Source organism: Acomys minous (genome assembly GCF_964271855.1).
Source record: "Acomys minous genome assembly, chromosome: 6".
NCBI lineage: Eukaryota > Metazoa > Chordata > Mammalia > Rodentia > Muridae > Acomys > Acomys minous.
In genome coordinates, this window is record NC_140487.1 from 119,842,514 (window position 1) to 119,861,643 (window position 19,130).

Here is a 19,130-nt window from a genome sequence, read left to right on the forward strand (position 1 = left end):
CCGCCCCTCATCTGGAGAGGACTGAGGAGACTACCACTGTGGCAACGCTGGGTAGGCTGGGTGCTTTATAAATTATCCTTGTTCAACCTTTGTAAGGATCTACAAAATAATCTATAATATTATTATGTTTTGATATTAAAATTTTTAATATATTCATATTGCTGTGTCTATGGGGTAGGTGTGAGTGTGCACATGAGTACCGGTGTCCAGGGAAGCTAGAAGGTGTCAGATCCCCCGAAGATGGAGTTAGTGGAATAGAGCCCAGGTCCTTTGCAGCAGCAAAGAGCAGCGCTCTTACCCCCAAACTATCTCTCCAACCCCTATAAAATTTATTAAGCCCCTTGTAAAAATGAGGAAGCATAGCAGATGGGCAACTTTAGTAAAACAACAAACCTCTAAAACAATCACTTGCTCTTCATGTTGCTTCATTACATCAAAGGGAAGCAGATAAGCGGCAGGGAGCGTGGAGGAGAGCCCTTAACTACGACAACTCCTCCTCAACCCATCCTGACGGCTAGAGTGTGGCTCAAGGCAAGGCGCCGCTCCAGCAGGTCACCCCATGTCATCTCCAGAGGCTCTAAACAAAAGGACAGCCCTTCCTTTCCACCTCTGACTCCTCCAGGGGCTAAGGGAGCCCTAGCCCTTTCCTCTTTCTCATTGAACACACTAGGTGCTACTTCTTCTTCAAGTGCAGCGTGAGTGTCCTATAACAATTTCAATTCTATTTAGTCCAGTCATTCTGAAATAGTTTTAAAATAATCTAAGTTCAAAATGCAGCACAATACACCCGCCTGGCACGCAGCCTTTCCTGCGTGTGCGATTCTACGCTTGCTTGGGAGATTTGCAAGAGGGTGCTAAGGTCTGATTGAGAACAAAGAGCCATATGTATAGGCACAGTCCTCTAGGGGTGCTACTGAGAAGCAACAGACCTTTAAGATGCGGGGCCTAGTGGAAGGAAGGGACTCCATCATGTGTTCCCACCAGGATATGCCCCTGTCACCAGAGGCTCAAGCCCCAGGACCACTCAATGGTCACTTAGAAAACTGTGAGCCAAAGCAAAGCTTTCTATACTTCAGATAATCTGTCCATGGCATCCTGTCACACTGATGATACACAAGGGTCCACACCTCAAAATACTGTACGGTCTTAGCTATAGGAGTATTGACAACGAACCAGAGGCTGAGTCTGGTTCTGACTCCTCAGGCAAGCCACTAAGGGTCCAGACCATCATCTGCAGGAGTCTTTTCCTTGGAACCAACAAGCTCCATGAGATAAAGCCAGGATTTTATAGAGGACATATTTCTATGCCAAGATCAATACTGCAGAACACACAGAAAAGGCTTGACAACGAGACATTAAATGGGTGAATAAATAAACCAACGGAAAAAAAACTGCACCACACCAAGATACTAACCTAAGTAAAATTTAACTTGTTTGAAAGATTATTAAAGGGTTAGAGAGATTGGCTCAGAGGTTAAGAGCACTGGCTGTTCTTCCAAAGGTCCTGAGTTCAATTCCCAGCAACCACATGGTAGCTCACAACCATCTATAATGAGATCTGGTGTCCTCTTCTGGCCTGCCGGCTCACAAGTAGGCAGAATCATGTATAAATAATAAATAAATCTTTAAAAAGAAAAAAGGGAAAGATTATTTTATCTTCCGTATAGTAACACCCTGAACTATCATGAAATTCCTGAAACAGCAGATATCTGGTTCTGCTATTTCAACGACAACCATTTCTACAGGTGAAGTACCAAGTTCTGCAAACTGCTGTACCCTGCTCAGTCAGCCTAAAACATCAGACACCTCCACATTCACTCCTCTGGCTTCTTCGTCACACAGCCAAGACACAGTAAACTTTCCACAGAGGAATGTGAAAGTATTTGGGAGGCCATGAAATATGGCCCAGTGGTTAAAGAACACCAACTGCTCTTCTGGAGGACCCAGGTTCAATTCCTAGCACCCACATAGTGGCTCACAACTGTCTGTGACTCCAGTTCCAGGAGCCCCGACAGCCCCCTCTGGCCTCTGCAGGCACTGCACATACATAATGCAGAACACCCACACATTTTTTTAAACGTATTTTTGGTGTTATAGGTCATACAGCCCGTTGCCACTGTTCAAATCCACAGACAGCAGACTGTGGCTGTGTACCAATAAAACTTTCCTCATGAATTGAAATTTGAATTTCAAAATATCTTCATGTGCCACAAAGTTTAAAAGTATAAAGATGTTTCTTAATCTTAGAGCTTTAAACACAGGATGTAGGCTGGGTGTGGAGACAACCTTCTCTACAGTTGCCCTGACAACGCTCTACAGCTGGAGAAGAGCAGCCAGCGTGACTAGCGCTTCCTCAACACGGACGCTGAAGAATCCACTGGCAGTTTCCAGCAACATTCAATTACAAGAAAGGACACAGAGGAATCAGCTGCCACACACTTCCAGGGCATCCAGTTATAAGCCACAACAAGCACTATCGAGCTCACACATTAACATTTACTCACAACGGTCATAAAAAGAGGGTTTGCTCCTTTAAAAACCTTCTCACTATGGGGAGATCATTTCTGTACCACGTTTAATTAATAAGCAACTGTATCTCTTCCCTCTTTCCTCTAAAGTTTATTGCCAAGATGACCAAAAGAATAGATTTTTTTTAAAGGGTATTAAAAAGATAAACAATCCTAAGCTTCAAAGACCTAGGGAAAAAAATGCATTCTCTTACTGGTTTTACAAATCTTTCTAAGGGTTTTTGGTGACCAAAAACGTACAGAAGTTTATACTGCTAGGAAAGTGTCTTAAGGAATATATCAGACAAGTCAGTATACTGCATGTATCATGAGTCTATACTTTGAAGAACTGTACTCAGCAGAAGGTTAAAGCTATTTAAATGTTCAACAGAAGGTAAATCATGGATGGTATACAGACAGAATTGTGAACAGCCACAGGGGGAGATGGCACACACAAAGTCATTGGTACAGCCACTCCCTGGTACAGTGACAGGAAACAAGCGCAGTACATTCCTACATGTGGCGTGGGAACAGGCGCTAGTGTTTAAGAGACAAGGACAGCAGAGGCTCTAGAACCCAGGAAGGCCAGCCTGCACCATGTGAGACTCTGGCCAAAATAATTCCTTACTAGGTTAGTAAATTTTAAATGCAGATTTAAAAGAATGTTCATAGAGATGCCTGAGTGCTAGAAGTTCAAATGAATTTTACCTTTTGGAAAGCTTTTTCTGTACTGTGTCATATTACTATAATTTGTAGTAAACACATAATTTTCTTTGTTTTTGTTGTTGTTGTTGTTTTAACTAAGTCATCTGTTTTTATGTGCATTGCTGTTTTGCCTGTATGCATGTCTGTGTGAGAGTGTCTCTGTTTTGTTCTGCTATGATAAAATACCACAGCCTGGGTAATACACAGGAGCTTATCGTGAATGCTGAGAAGTCCAAGATCAAAGAGCTATGTATACCTGGTGAGGGCTTCCTGATCTGTTAGAGCGTGGCAGAAAGCATTACAGATCAGGACAGCCACAGATGAAAGTTGCAGCCTTAAATTCTTTTATAACCTGCATTCTTCCATCCACAGAGCCAGAGCAGCCACAGCTTGAGCACCCCACTAAGCCCTGTGTCTCTGCATGGTACCTGCACTTGGGGGCCATTTCTACCCTTTACCCCTGCCCCTGCATACCCACAGGTTTCCCACCCATCAGCATCTTCGCTATTCAGTGTATAACCCCTCAACCAGTGCAGGGATTAATGATGTGTGCACCCAACACTGCATCTAACTTACGCCTCATTGGGTGAAGGTGCTGCCTCCAAGGCTGATGACCTGAGTCCTATCATGGAGCCCACACAATGGAAGAAGAAAACTGACTCGCCCAAGTTGTCCTCTGACTTTACCTGCGCGTACGTGCGCGCGCGCGCACACACACACACACACACACACACACACACACACACACACACACTAAATGTAATTAATTAAAAAGCAAAAAAGGGTGCCACTGCCCTGCTTTATCCTCCAGGGCTGTTGAAAATACATGAAGTAGAAGAAAAATCTCTTGCAAAATTAAAAGTTCAATGTAAATGCATCACATGCTATATATGTCTACTTTCTGACATGCAGAGAGAAATCTAATACTGTTCTTTGCCGCCTTTGGAGTATATTTTATGGTATATCTGTGTCATTTGTAAATGACACAGAAAGTCAAGGTCTTAGGTGCAAGGTAAAACGCCTTGGACAAGGAATACAAAGCAATGGCAGATGCGTCATTTACCATCAAGAATAACCAAGCAGCTTCAAACTATACACACACACACACACACACACACACACACACACACACACACACACACACCAATCTACCCAGAAAAGTTATTTTCTCTTTAACAAAAATATTTAAGTCTTAACAAACATATTAAAATGATCATTTTAACTTTAAAACGTCAAACCATGTGACACTAGGGAACAGCCTCTTTAAAATGATTGAAGCGCTCTTACCTCCCACATGTACACATTATTCCGAACCTGGGACCTTTTCTTCTTGTCACCAACAAATGGCCCAAACTTTTTCCCTTTTAAAATTGGTTTAGTGGCCCAAACACCTAGAAAATAAAATCGGTAATTTTATAATGTAATGTGGTTATTTTAAACATTGAAAGCATCATACAGTTTTACAGAACAATTAAAAAGCTAGATTGTCTAACAGCAAAATAACTGTACGCCCCTCGGTGTTTTCTAAATAGTCTGTAAAGACTCTGCATTGATTATAACTTTTTAGAAGTTTATAATAACTTTTTTTTTTTTTTTGCTTTTCCAAGACAGGGTTTTTCTGTGTAACAGCCCTGGATGTCCTGGATTCACTCTGTAGCCCAGGCTGGCCTTGAACTCACAGCAATCCGCCTGCCTCTGCCTCCCAAGTGCTGGAATGCCTGGCTGTTTATATTAACTTTTATATGTAAAATAGACCATATGTAGTACAATCACAAAGACTTGAAAACTAACATAAGAAAAAAAATACAAATGGAATAAAACTACTAATTTAAGTTCTTTATTCTGTCTTTCTATGGATCTTAAACTGTCCCTACTAAGCATGAGTCATTCTCATCATGGCCTTATAATGAAGACTTGGGTGTTATAAATATTTTTGAAGTTGATTTGCCCATTAGCTTCATGAAACATAGTTCATGAGACATCTTGCCTTGCAGAGTTTCAAAGAGTCAAAATACAAGTTAACCCATGGCATCCCTAGGACTATTTCTATCTCCTAGTCACCTATCATAAACAGAGATACGATGAAGACAGGGTCAGTGGGATGAATGGCAGGAGCCCAGAAGTCAAGAGAATTGCACATTCTCGGTAGGTTTCCTCCTGCGTGGAACAGAAGGCGGAGGCTAGTCCCTCTGTGTGTGTCGAGGACGTACACACTCCACTCTGCCAACAGGCAGCTAGGAACCGCATCTGTGAACACTAACCATCGGATGGTTAAACTGTTGCGCAGCCACTATTTTTTTTTTCTTTTTTCTTTTGGTTTTGGGTTTTTTCAAGACAAGGTTTCTCTGTGTAGCCTTGGCTGTCCTGGACTTGCTTTGTAGACCAGGCTGGCCTTGAACTCACAGCCATCTGCCTGCCTCTGCCTCCTCAGAGATGGGATTAAAGGTGTGTGCCACCATGTCCAGCTTGTACAGTCACTTTTGTTCAGACAAAATAATATAAAAACCCCAATGCTCATTAAGTAAAGTTCCAATGAGAATTACACACACTCACTTACCAGAAGAGCATCTAAAAGACAAAAAGGAGGGTGTAAGCATGATTTGTTTAAAATTGTGTACTTACAAGATGTTTACAACTTACTCTTAACCTTGTACCTAAAACTTACAAGCACAAAAATCAAATACATAGCCAGCATGGTGGCGCATGCCTTTAATCCCAGGGCTCAGGGAGGCAGAGGCAGGTGGATCTCTGTGAGTTCAAGGCCAGCCTGATCTACAAAGCAAGTCCAAGATAGCCAAGGCTACACAGAGAAACCCTGTCTTAGAAAACAAAAAACAACAACAACAACAACAAAAATCAAATACATACAAGCCTGTGTGTTCAACAAGAAATTCTAGGCAGCTTTTGTTATTCATTCAAATCCTTCCTTAAGTGTCTAGAAATGGTGAGACAATGGGTAAAGCAGACTATCGATAACAGGGCAGATGTAAAGTCAACTAAAAAGTAAGGAAATAAACTCAATAACAATCACACTGAAGGCACAGTGAAAACAGAAGGAACCACCCGCTCTGTGGGATGAGGCTCATGGAGAGCAGAGGACGGCACACTGGGGCGCTCAACCAAGGTCAGAATGCAGGTTCAGGGTGGGCGGAGGCTAGTTTCCTTTTTATAACCCATGTCCACACTGGACTTTCATGTGGAAAGTACATTTACACCAGAAATCTCCTAAGTGAGGGCCAACCTTCCTTTGTTGGCCCACAGGGAGCGGCCTACTCTTTGCTGCCAGGCTCTGGGGCTAGAGCACTCACCAATCCGAGTCTTGTCAACTGCAGATGGTAAAAGTCTCACTTCCTCTGGAAGTCCTCGCAGCACGTGTTCAGGTACCTCAGCCAGAGTCTCAGTGGCTGCCACAGACTCGGTGTTCTGCAAGGCAGGTGGACAAGGAAGAAAACCAGGTGTTTTAAATTTGTTTTGCATTGCTTTTTAGTTTCTCATCCAATAAGCAAAGAACAAGAACTAACTGAAACTGGAGTATGCAAAGCAATAGTTGACCTCTGTGACAGCAAAGACCGTGATATCTCAGAGCTGACCAGGAATACAGAATGTTACAAATTATTTCTAAAAATTAAGGCTGGAACTCATCAGAATCTTAAGAAATAAGATTAGAACTAGATGTTTATGTAAGAAATAAGGAGACGGGTGTCAATGAAGGAAACAAGGATAGAGCTTTCAGAATCCAAATCAATCAACTCATAGAAAACTAAAAAGATTAATTTACCCACACCAATCACGCACTTTCAATTCTTGTTTGTTTGTTTGTTTGTTTTTCAAGACAGGGGTCTCTTTGTGTAGCCTAGGCTCTGCTGGAGGCTCAGCTTGGTCTACATATTAACCAGAGATCCTTCTGCCTCTCCCTCCAAGTACTGGAATTAAAGGCATGGGTCACCACTAGCTGGCCTGAAGCAATTGTAATCCTTAAGAATGTTTGTTAAGTGTGGGCCAAGCTTGGTAAGACACGCCTTTAGTTCCCAGCACTGGGTGACAGAGGCAGGAGTATCTCTGTGAGTTCAAAGCCAGCCCGGTCCAAGATAGTCAGAACTACATAATAGAGACACTCTGTCTCAAAAACAACAAAATGTTAGGTGGTAAGAAAACGAAACAAAAGCAGGCGGCTTTAACAAAAGTCAGCTCCAGTCATCATGGACTGCTCTCTAGCTGGCCTGGAGTCAGAAAGCCCAAGAAAACATCTCCCTTTGCGTCTGGTGCAGGCAAAACTGCCAGTGCTCCTGCTTCAGAAGCAAACACTTTGCTCTGCTCTGACTTACATCCTTTTCTCAACCAAACTCCCAAAGCACTTTCTAAAAATGGAAGTTTCAAATTGCCCCCAGAAAATAGCCTCCTGTACTTCTAATTAACTAAAAATACGAATAAACTTAACAGACATTTCTCGCTTCTACAGATGGTGTTTGCATTTAAAAATGTTTTAATCTAGAAGCTGGGTATTTAGAAAAATGAATAAGCTTTCTGCTAAAGGGGGAAAAGAACTGACCTGATAGTATCCTATAATGTGATTAATCCTATAATGTGGTAAATTAAACCAATTAACTAAACAACACCAATAAACAGTAGCCAAAATTATGAGTGTGTAGAGCCAGACACTTAGAATAATCAATGAGAGCTTTCTTCCTTTTCTTCAGCTGTGGCCTACCTATCCTCCCCAAGAGGTAGCCCCACACACACAAACACCCAGAAACACACATACACACCAGAGAGAGAGACAGACACGTACACATACCACATACAAATACCACAAAGAGAAAGACAGACACATATACATAACCCCCACATGTACACACCACACAGACACACACACACACACACACACACACACACACACACACACACACACACACACACACCCCACACACCCCCCCCTAGGAAATTGAGGCTCAGGGAAATGACCTAAGTTGCTCACTGTTGACTCTAAACACCTGTCTATCATTAAAGCCCAAATTCACAGTCACTGTGGGTTTCCATTAAGGCTCTCTGGAATCCTGAGATCCTCAACTCATAATTTCAAGACTCATCAGAACAGCAGTAAGAGATGGTGCCCAAGGCAGGGATGGTCTTCCATAGGAAACGAGTGGCTTCAATGGAGAGATGTACGAAAACTCCTGAAGTACCTGTGACTATACAGGACCACAGCTGGGAACAGGGGTGGGGAGGGTGGGGGTGGGGCTGTGTGGGGATGTGGGATATTAGCCTGTTTGGGATCAATGCCTTATCTGAGGTGTGTCTCATATTTTGTTTTGGTTTTGGTCTTGCTAAATAGCCTTGACTCAAATTCAAGATCTTCCCGCCTCAGCCTCTGAAGGACTGGGATTACAAGGATTAGATGCCACAACCATACTCAACCAACAATCTCTAATGTGGGCTTATCTTTCTAGTCGAGGCTCTCTTTTCTGCCCACTATAGTTGTCTTCAATGAAAATAAGACTCCACTAAATTCACAGAAGAACACTCTAGAAACTGTCAGCCGTGGCTTCTCCCCTTCTACCTGCCTAGCTGCTGGAACCTCTCCAGGGCTGCAAACTGCTCAGCACACTCTTAGAAAATCAATGGCTTGAGAAGTACAAGGCAGACTCAACCACTCCCATTTTCCTTGTTTTCCTTTTAAAATTCTTAGGCAATTTTTCCTAACTATTTGTATAGCTCTGTGTTGACCATGCATGGCTGTAAGACTAAAGTAGACACAGATGGTATCTCTCTCATTCCCAATGCTGTAAATTCAATATACTTGTTTGCATTTACATAGTTAAATAAAAATATGATTCTTTGTAAAATGACTAATACAACATCTTTTTTAAAAAAAATATAGCGTGGGGGGTGTGTTTGCTTACATGTATGTAAATAAATCTCATGTGTGCTTTGTGCCCAAAGGCCACATGCCAGATGCCCTGGAACCAGAGTTACAGACAGTTGTGAGCTGGCACGTGGGTGCCGAACCAGATCCTCCCCAAGACCAGCTCTTAACTGCGGAGCCGCCGCTCCAGCACCATCACGCTACCTCTCTCAAGAGGGATGGACTTGAACTAGCAGGGTCAGCTCTCAGGATGTGTTTTTTCATGTAGGCCAGAATATCTTAATTTTGGAATAGATACTCCTTGGGGCTGATACAGTGGGGGCCCCCACCCCCCGCCTGGTTCCAGGGCCTGGACCCATCCCACTCACAACCACACATCTGTACTAACAAAGTCCAAAAATGCTCAAGTTCCTTATAGTGCAGAATGCCCGTATGTTCTGTACACATCCTCTCATATTCTTTAAACCTGACCAGTGCAGGTTAAGCCCTATGTAAGTAAATGTTATACCTAATTATTAAGGGAACACAGGCAAAAAAAAAAAAAAAGGCTGTACAAGTTTGTCTTCCAAATAAATATTTTCAATCTGAACTTGGTAAAGTCTAGAGGTACAGAAGCCATGGATACTGAGGCTGACTACACAAAGAACCTCTTTATTAGAAAATGCAATTTTAGAAACAAGCAATTTAGAAATAAACTTTTGGAGCAAAAGAGCATTTTTTAAAGTTCCCCCTCCAGCACTCATAAGCCAGGCTCTTTTCTGCATTTACTTAGACAGTATCAGAGATATTTTCACACTCCGGAGTGACTGGCTTTGGCTCTTAGCTGAAACGATAACAACTGTTTCCCTCTCCAGTCTTATTCTTAAAAAACCTACACTACCTATCTACTTGATATTAATGTATTAATATTAATATATTTATGAGTCCCTACTACTGTGTAGACTATGTTCTGGGCATCCCAGTGTCTGCTCAGTGTTTTATGAATATTCCTTCATTTAATTATCACAAAGACCATACGGTGAGTGGACTCAACAGATTGTTTGCAAGAGATCAGACACTACTCTAGGACCACCCAAGCACAGAATGCCTCACTCGCTCATTCGCCTGCCCACCCACCCACCCGCTCGATCACTCGCTCGCTTGCTCACTCACTGCATCACAACCTGCAAGAGGTACTTTGATGGCCCCTATTTTACAGAAGAAGGTGAAACTGGACCATAATCACAGCCAGTGTGTGGCAGAGTTAAGTGATCCAAGTCAGACAGCCAGGCCAGGATCTAGATGTTTAGACCCCAGGCCACAGGGCAGCCATGAAGAATAATTTCGACACTACACAGCATAATACTGCAGTCAGATAAGACCCAGACAGTCCCTATTGCTCCAGCCGTTCTGGGGTTCACAGAGTCAGACCTACTATTATAATAACACCAAGAGATTATATGCCATTTTTGTCCTAAGTGTGGAGAGTGGGTTTTTCTGGAGGCTATGACACATGATAACATCATCGTTCTGACAGCTGGCAAAATGTGTGACTGCTTAATTTCTTAAGTCTCTCTGATTTGTGATTAGGCCCTGCAGTCTAAAATTATACCAAGCCAATGCCAGCTTTGTGTGAATGCTACCAGTGGGTAGCTGAATGAGGAAAAGAACATGCGATGACACCAGATTCCAAGGCGATGTTGCTAACCTGAGAGAACAAACCAGAACAATCTGGGATGCATTTCAGCCTAAACATAACCCCAGGAGAGACAAGAAAGCAACAGAACAGAGTTCCCACTCTCCACTGTCAGGTCCAGGGAGGAAGCCACACCTCACACCAGGACTTGCACCTAAAGGTGCCAATTTGCATTTATACTGCTGGCCTGCACCTCACCAGATCAGCCAGGCTTCTTCAAGTCTGTCTCCACTTTCCTCCCCTACAAGACTTCCTGAGGCTGGCATTTTAGTGATTCCCTTACTGGCTGGTCTATCAATTAAGAGCAAGTTTGAGGCATGCACACCTGTGTCTGATGTCTGGCCCAGGACAGGAGACACAGAAAAGTGAGGCGTTGAACAAATGAGCAAAGGTCCAGCTTCAACTGCTAAGAGGTCTAAGGCACAAAAGGGTGGATGCATGGATCCCTAGGAGTGCAGAAAGGTTCCTGGGAAGCAGAGAACTCAAGATACCATTATCCTGAGTGAAGCAAGCACAAGGGAGAAACTGGTCCTTAGAAGCCATGGCAAAAGGCAGAGGGATCCATGAGATAATGTCATCAAAGTGGGAAGGAGTTCCAGCAAGGAACGAGGGCTACAACAGGATGACTGGACCTTTGAAGTCTATGGTATCTGATGTTCTTATTCATTCCACAGCCTCCACTGCCCTGATGCCTGAAATAGCAAGGTAATCTCCCCTTGGCTCACACATGCACAGCAAGTGCTCCATGGGCCAAAGAAGTAGGACAGGTCTTACCTGTCTGCAGCAGCACACAAGCTGATACGGGACATGCAGGTAACCCATCAACATCAGCAACAGCAAGAATCATAAACAGAGTTGTAGATGTGGCTCACTGGTAGAGTCCTAGGTTTGATCACTAACTATATATTCATTCCCTTACACAGACAGACAGACAGACAGACAGACAGACAGACAGACACACACACACACACACACACACACACACACACACACACCAGAAAATTCAAGGTCCTGCCCCACTGAAGCCAAAGTCTAAATTGACACTTTTTAAACTGTCTTAATCAAGAGCAGCAAACAGGGGCTACAGACACATTGTCAGATGAAGTCTGTTTGGTCTACTGGGTGTTTTAAAGACAAAAAAGAGACAAACAAAAACCCCATAATTCTGTTGGAGGAAAAAAGGTTCCCATCCTTCCCTGGCTCCTGACAAGCACCAGGCCTGGCCTCTGCGATCTTCCTTCTCTGGAACTGGGCTCTGTCACAAGGCAGGCTTTCATGCAGCTACTGCTGCTTCTAGACTTCCACTCTTCCAGTCAGTGCCTTCCTCAGCTACCCAAGTTCAGTTTGAATCCCAGCTTATTCATGAAGAGAATCAACTCACTGAGACTGCACTTTTTCTGAGTTTCTATCAGTTTTCTGTCATATACACATAGGACTCAAGGACCATGGAAAAGCTGTCAGCAACACAACCCATAAGGTTGCTGTAACAGAACAAGAAAAAGTCAAGCACTTGTCATGCAAGCATGACTCGAGCTCAAACCCTAGAATCCACAGTGGAAAGAGAAAAGAGACTCCTGAAAGTTATCCTCTGGCTACCTGTGGTGTATCTGCCCCCCAAGCACACATTAAACAGCCCCACACAATAGTAATGTTAAATAAAGAGTTTAAATTAACAACAACAAAGGCACTAGAAGGCAGAACCACAGTGTCGCTGCTGGTGGAAGTAGCAGCAATAATTGACAGTGTTTGCCTGGCAGCAGCCTGGAGGCTTCCTTTTACTACTAATCCATTTACCACCAGCTGTAACCGCAGACCCATCCTTGCCCATCAGGAGGCTAAAACCAAGAAGTCCGGCAGGTCACAGAGGGAGTGGTGCTCAGAGTTGAGCACGGGAATGAATGAAAAAAACCACAAAGACGAGGCAAAGTCAAACTGCCCTAAACCTTGTCCGCCCCATCATCCACTTCTAACAGCATTAAAAACAAACAAACAAAAAACCCCAAAGCTTCCCAGTTGTTTCCGTTGTTTAAAGCAACACAGTCCACGAGATTTTTCCAATTTTCAGATAATCTAATTGTTTCATTAAAACACACACACCCATGTTTATAAAAATTGCCAATATATCTAGTAGAATACAGGATTCAAAATGAAATTTAAGTGACATTATTAGAATATAGATGTCTTATGCTAACATTTATTGAAATCCAAATCATAGCAAGTAGGAATATCTTATGGAAGTCTTTTTAAATCCGAAGAAACTTGTGTTTATAATTATAAACATTTCTTTGCTACATAATTAGCATATGCTAAAACAGTCTATTTTTAGTGTTACAAAATAGAGGGAACAAGACAATAAAAATGAAAGCAAATGCCAGCCACCACAGTACTAACCACCAGGTAGAATCAGACCTATGAACAGACTTGGCTATATACTCACAGGGTCTCAAAATAAAAAAATAAAAATAAAACCCAACTTTTATAAAGGAAATGAAGCCACAACGCAGGCAACAACTTGGATAGACAGAAAAACCATCAGAGGATAAACACCACAGAACACGCTCTGTATAACTGCATGTCGACAACAGGCCAGTCTTGGAGACACAAAGCTGCTCAGTACTGCCTATGAGGGGCTAATCAGCCAGGGAAGCCTATGACAAAAATGTCCCGTCACCAGGAAATGGCCATACCGCCAGGAGTGCAGACGCGTGTCCAATGGGTAGACGGTGCTGCACACAATCGCACCTCAGGGTGCGAGCCCAGAAGTGAAAAGGCCTGGAAGTCTCATTTACTATCAGACAACTTAACGTTTAAGCTCAGAGATAAATATTTGAGGTAAAACGTTAATGAAATATTTAGAAAACAGAAAAGCAGTTACAACTACAATGGCAAGCTAACAAGAGTTTAACTAATATTGCAGAAAAACAGTAATACAGAGGGTAAACTTCAGTAGCAAACTATATTTAGCAAAAATGAAAATGATGGGAAAATATATTAAAATACAAAACAGTGTCAAATTTAAAAATGCCTATAGAGTGTACATATATACATGTGTGTATACCTATATACACAAATATATATCAAAAAAAGGAAATTGAAGTATGTTAATTAAACACCTCCTTGCAAGAAAACACTCAGCAAGCACCTGCAGCTCCAGCGCCAAGGAATACAAGGCCTCCATCAGCGCCTATATACAGACACATGCACACATACATAAGTAGGATAAATAATTTTTAAAAGTATGAAACTAAAATAAAGTTTTATTTTTTTAAAGATTTATTTATAATGTATACAATGTTGTGCCTGCAGGCCAGAAGAGGGCACCAAATCTCATTATAGATGGTTGTGAGCCACCATGTGCTTGCTGGGAATTGAACTCAGGACCTCTGGAAGAATAGACAGTGCTCTTAACCTCTGAGCCAGACGGCTCGAGCCCCTAAGATAAAGTTTTAAATGTTTTATATTTATAGACAGGAAAGCCAACTTACACACAAAGACATAAAAAAATCTATAATTTATAATCCTAAATAGGTATTAATCTTTAAATCATCATTAAACCAAAATGAGCTTTTAGGACATCAGATTTATAGAACAGGAATACCAATAGAATAGAATAGGAAATGTAGTTTTAATTAATATTTATTTACTGGCCCAATCAAACATTTCCTCTACTTAAACTCTCCCAAATCCCCCTATCCCTCTGGTCTTTTACAAGGCCCATGAAACTGGCCTCCATCATCTCTTTGCCTGGATCCATATGGCCTCAGAACCCTCCTCCCCTCCCTTACCACACTCTGCTAGCTGCCACTGGTAAAGCAAAGTTCATGGCCTTCCATAAGAATGTATACAAATAAGTAAGTCCGCTTCTACACTTTGCCCAATTGCAGTCAAATACAAACGGCTTCCCACTGACTCACACTAACATCACCCTTTACTAGAGGCTCTGATGGCGCCAGTCTTCTAAGCCAAGCTCATCCTCTCACCTAATAATTTAATGTGTGTCACTCTGCCTATTGCCGTCTTTTCCCATGTTGTTGTGTTCTCACTCTGTGCCACCCTGGCTCTAAGATCAGCCCCTAACTCTCCCCACCACTCTTCCTCACAAGCCCCTGCTGCACTGACTGTCTTCCCGGCCCTTCCTATGCACTGGAAACTGCCTGGCCTGCCTCTGAGCACACAGACTGCAGAGCCTCATCTACTTGGCTTACTGCAGTGTCCATAACATGCTGGGGGGTGTTCTGTGCATGGGAACAAATAAACACCCCGGAAAGCCAAGATAAGAGAACTGTAGATAGCTTAAAACCGTGTTCAGAACTGGATGTTCTGAGTGTCTCAAGCTTTTTTGGTTGTTTTTCTGTCCTGCTACCGGTTAACTGCAGTAACATAACATAGGTCACTGTTTGGAACGAGAGATGCTCTAAGTACACTTTCTATAGTGCTATAAAGTTGCAAATATTAATAATAATTTGAGCTATGAAAAGACTCCAGGGGGCGGTGAGAAACTATATTACTCAGTAAATTAGGAATAAAGGTAGTCACAGTAAATCTTCTTAGCTGTCCTCCAATGTTATGGGTTTTCTCTGCTATTAGACACCTGATGGGATCACACACACACACACCCCACCACACTAATTTTAAATGGTATATGCCAACCATTGTAGCCAATGAGTATCACATATTAAGACCAAGCCTCCACGGTCCCTTGTCCCTGTATAACTACAGCAGCAGCATAGTACCACAAAGGGTATACAGCAGAGACCAGGAATAAGTTGGTATTGTGTTAAGCCACTGAGCTGGGCAGCGGCTTGCTACCTCTGCAGAGCTGAGTATACCCAGGCTGCTACAGTAACAAGCTTTACATCTGGCCGGCTGTTGGCTTCAAGGCCCCTTTTCTTACTCTTTGGCCTCAATGTCTTCAGTCACAAAGTGGGAATTCTAATGCCTGCATTTCATAGGGTGCTTCACAAAGACTACCAATAGAAAATTTATACATTCTTAACAGAATGCTTGGCTAGTGTGCTGAGAACTCAACAGACACAATGTAGAAGGAAACTCTAGCATATCTAAGCTAGCTACTTTGAGTCTATTTACATTGTACCACTAAATAACCTAGGAGACAGGAGAGCATCACAGAGATCATCCCCAATTTGCAATAGTCTGACATACAAAAGAAAATAATGTAATTTCTTTGGCTTTACAATGAATTTAGTAGGATGTAACTACACTGAAAGTCCAGGAGCAACTGTAGGGGGTTAGTGTGGAATGCTAGCGACAAAGGGCAGCCATGATCCCTGAGAGCAAGGGTGACCCAAGTGCCAGCCAGACAGGCGGGGAAGGGAACGAAGGACTCACCTGCTCAGCAAGCTGTGCTCCCTCTCAAGATGAAAGAGATGGCAACAGAATAAGTACCAAATGAGAAACAGACGAGGAAGAAAGACAAAGAACACATGTTCTGGGGGCATATGGAGCCCCAGAAATGGCTTCAGAGGGAGAGCCTCGCAAGCTACCTCTACAGGAAGGACTTGGGGTACACCAATACAGCAGAGTGGTGTGTACAATCTGGGCAGGCTTTGAGCTCTATCGTCCCTCCTAAAGGATGCTCATAAGCAATCTGACTCAGCCCAGATCATTCTTGAACCTTCCCTGGCTCGTCCATGGGTAAGAAGTGAGTCTGTGCTAGTGTCTCAGAGATCGCAGGCATCTCGTGACAGCTCTGACTCTGAAATGCACAGAGATGCTAAGCATTTCCTAGAGAGAAAATTCCAGCCAACCATAAAATAACTTTAGGATTTTTGATTATAAGTCAGTCTTGCTCAAGTTCAAACGTTTTTTTCTACCAGAATTTTGTTGTGCAGTTATGTGGAATTTTTTAGTATAATTTAGCTGCCAATGAGGATGATAAATGCAGGAACAGAAACTATAAACTATTCTGAACATTCTTATTTTTTTAATTACAAGAAAAATTTGAAAAATACTGATGAACTTAATGTTACAGCATAATAAAGAAATTTAACTGAAAATGCTAAAAGTTTAAGTCAGAAAAAGTAGAAAGGTTTTATGATCCCAACAAAACTTGCTTCACTGTCAGCCCATTGAAATTACACACAAATCAAAAACGCACTAGCCGTCAGAACACACGTGGATACTCTTCTCCTGATACTTGGCACTTGGCATCAAAGGAAGCCCTGTACCTAGACTAATATTGAAACTTGTCAAAAGTACCATGAGATTGCTAAAGAGCCGAAAAATGAAATGGTTACTACCACACCTCTTTTGGAATAGTCTGTACACTCTTTGTTAGACATAATTGAGACGTTAAAGCAAAAATAACAACAAGTTTTAAACACACTTGAAATCTTACTAACTCAGTAGAGCATAAGAACCAATGCACAAATAAGCCTAAGCTTAACCGTCAGCTCCTCAGATAAACGAACGCACAACAACAAGCAGGAACAAAGTCCGCATTCAAGTTCCACTTTGGAAAGTCACCACCACGCTAGCCCAGAACTGCCTCCTCAAGCAGGCCCCAGACTGCAGGAAAGCCAATGCCTTTGAGTGACCAGGTTCACATTAAGAATCAATCTTAAATTAGGAAAATAAATGAAATGCGTACATAAATATACCTCCAATGGACGATGAAGTCATTTTGCTTTTTCCCTGCCCCTCACCATTTCAAGTACAATCTGCCTTCAAAAGCATGTCAGTAAATCTTCAACTATCACTGTAATGGAGACCATGTGCCCATGTGCTCACCAGATTCGTGTTTATGAGGTATAGTCCTCTGTGTTAAAATAAACATTTCTGATAATGGAAGCAATGAAAAGAAATCCGAACAATCCACTCCAACAATTTCATCTCTCTCAATGTAACATGGAACAGAATTTATTAAACTTCATCACCTCACGAAATTAAACTTGTGGTTTCTAGTTAGAAACACCTGGAAAGGATTTTGTATGTGTGTCTAAAGTTTCAATTGATAAGATATAAAATGTTTTCGGGTCTTAAGAGATTTAAGCCACGATATTTTTTAAAATTACATTCTTCACATTTTTGGATTTTATATCTTTAAAAATTGCTTATGCTCTGGTTGTCCTGGAACTAGCTCTGTAGTTGAGGCTGGCCTTAAACTCACAAAGATTCACCCGCCTCTACCTCCTGAGCACCAGGATTAAAGGCGTGCTTACAAAAATTTTCTGACATCCATATTGTCTGTAACTGTGAGAATGAGACAAAAAATAAGAGTATTACTCTAGAATGCATTAAAGCCACACAGCTAATACTACTTATCAGAACACCCTTGAGGTTACAGAAATACCCCATAGCAGAAAAGTTTAATCTCGCAGTAACCATACACCTTCCTGCAGGAGGAAAACATCCTATCATTTGTAACTGCATTCCATATTTTATATAAAGAACTTTTCAAGGACAAGATAATTAAAAGTTTCTGTTTGATCAGTAGTAGACTCTAAAAATGACTTTCAATCTCAGCAATGTACAAATAAAACGTTTAGAAAACAAAAACTTAATATGCACCAAAGAAACACAAAAACCCAAACACTGAGTGCGGCAGAAGAGAGGTTAAGAAAGTCTGAGCTGACGTTCCTAAGAGTTAGGACCCCTCAGGAACACCAACACATACCAAGCAATGCACATGCCACCACACACACAAACTCACGCTTAGAGAGCAATGGCCAGAGAATGGTTAGGAAACAAAAGCAAACATCCAAGAGGAGGGAAGGAGAGAGAGAGAGACAGACAGACAGACAGACAGATAGAGAGACGGAGAGACAGTCAGAGACAGAGGGGGAGAGGTGCTATTATTTAAAATAAAATCAACAGCTCGCCTAACATCTAGGTCATGAACTGGTATAAATTTTTATTTTTAAACTCACCTGATGCATTTTCAATTCCTGTTGTGTTCTGTAAAGATACACACAACAAAGAAACTTCTTTGATTACATGAGCCCTAAAAAGAAAAACAGACAATTGTAATATGTACCTGCCTATAAGTTTACAGTGACTTAAAACCACGTATGAACTACAGAGTGCGCTCCAAGGGTATTTATAAAGCAACCTGTGCCAGTCAACCTCAGTCCACACTGACAGCTTACTCCTCAGATTCATGATAACAATAAATACATTTCTCACTAAACCTTACTAGGGTTTCACTGTACTCTATAATCAAAGGAGAACCACCAGAATGACATCATATTTGAGGTCGTAAGTTACATCACTCATAAGGAGAAGCTTTGTTAATAGTCAGAAATACGCTGGGCACAGAGCATGTCTGTAATCCCAGCACTCAGGGAAGCAGAGGCAGGTGGATCTCTGTGAGTTTGAGGCCAGCATGGTCTACAAAGTGAGTTCAGGACAACCAAGGCAA

The 19,130-nt window shown here is 42.1% G+C and overlaps 1 protein-coding gene across 3 annotated transcripts in view; it reads right to left on the reverse strand.

Annotated features, from left to right (window-relative positions):
* PRDM2 (PR/SET domain 2) overlaps positions 1–19,130 on the reverse strand; it is a 102,354-nt gene that overhangs the window by 63,417 nt on the left and 19,807 nt on the right. For all 3 annotated transcript variants that reach the window (XM_084788208.1, XM_084788209.1, XM_084788210.1), the window contains 3 exons: positions 18,640–18,713; positions 6,521–6,635; positions 4,500–4,603 (listed from right to left, as the gene is read on the reverse strand). In XM_084788208.1, the coding sequence (XP_084644334.1) occupies positions 4,500–4,603; positions 6,521–6,635; positions 18,640–18,648 (228 nt within the window). In that variant the 5' untranslated portion in view covers positions 18,649–18,713. The remainder of the gene's footprint in view (positions 1–4,499; positions 4,604–6,520; positions 6,636–18,639; positions 18,714–19,130) is intronic.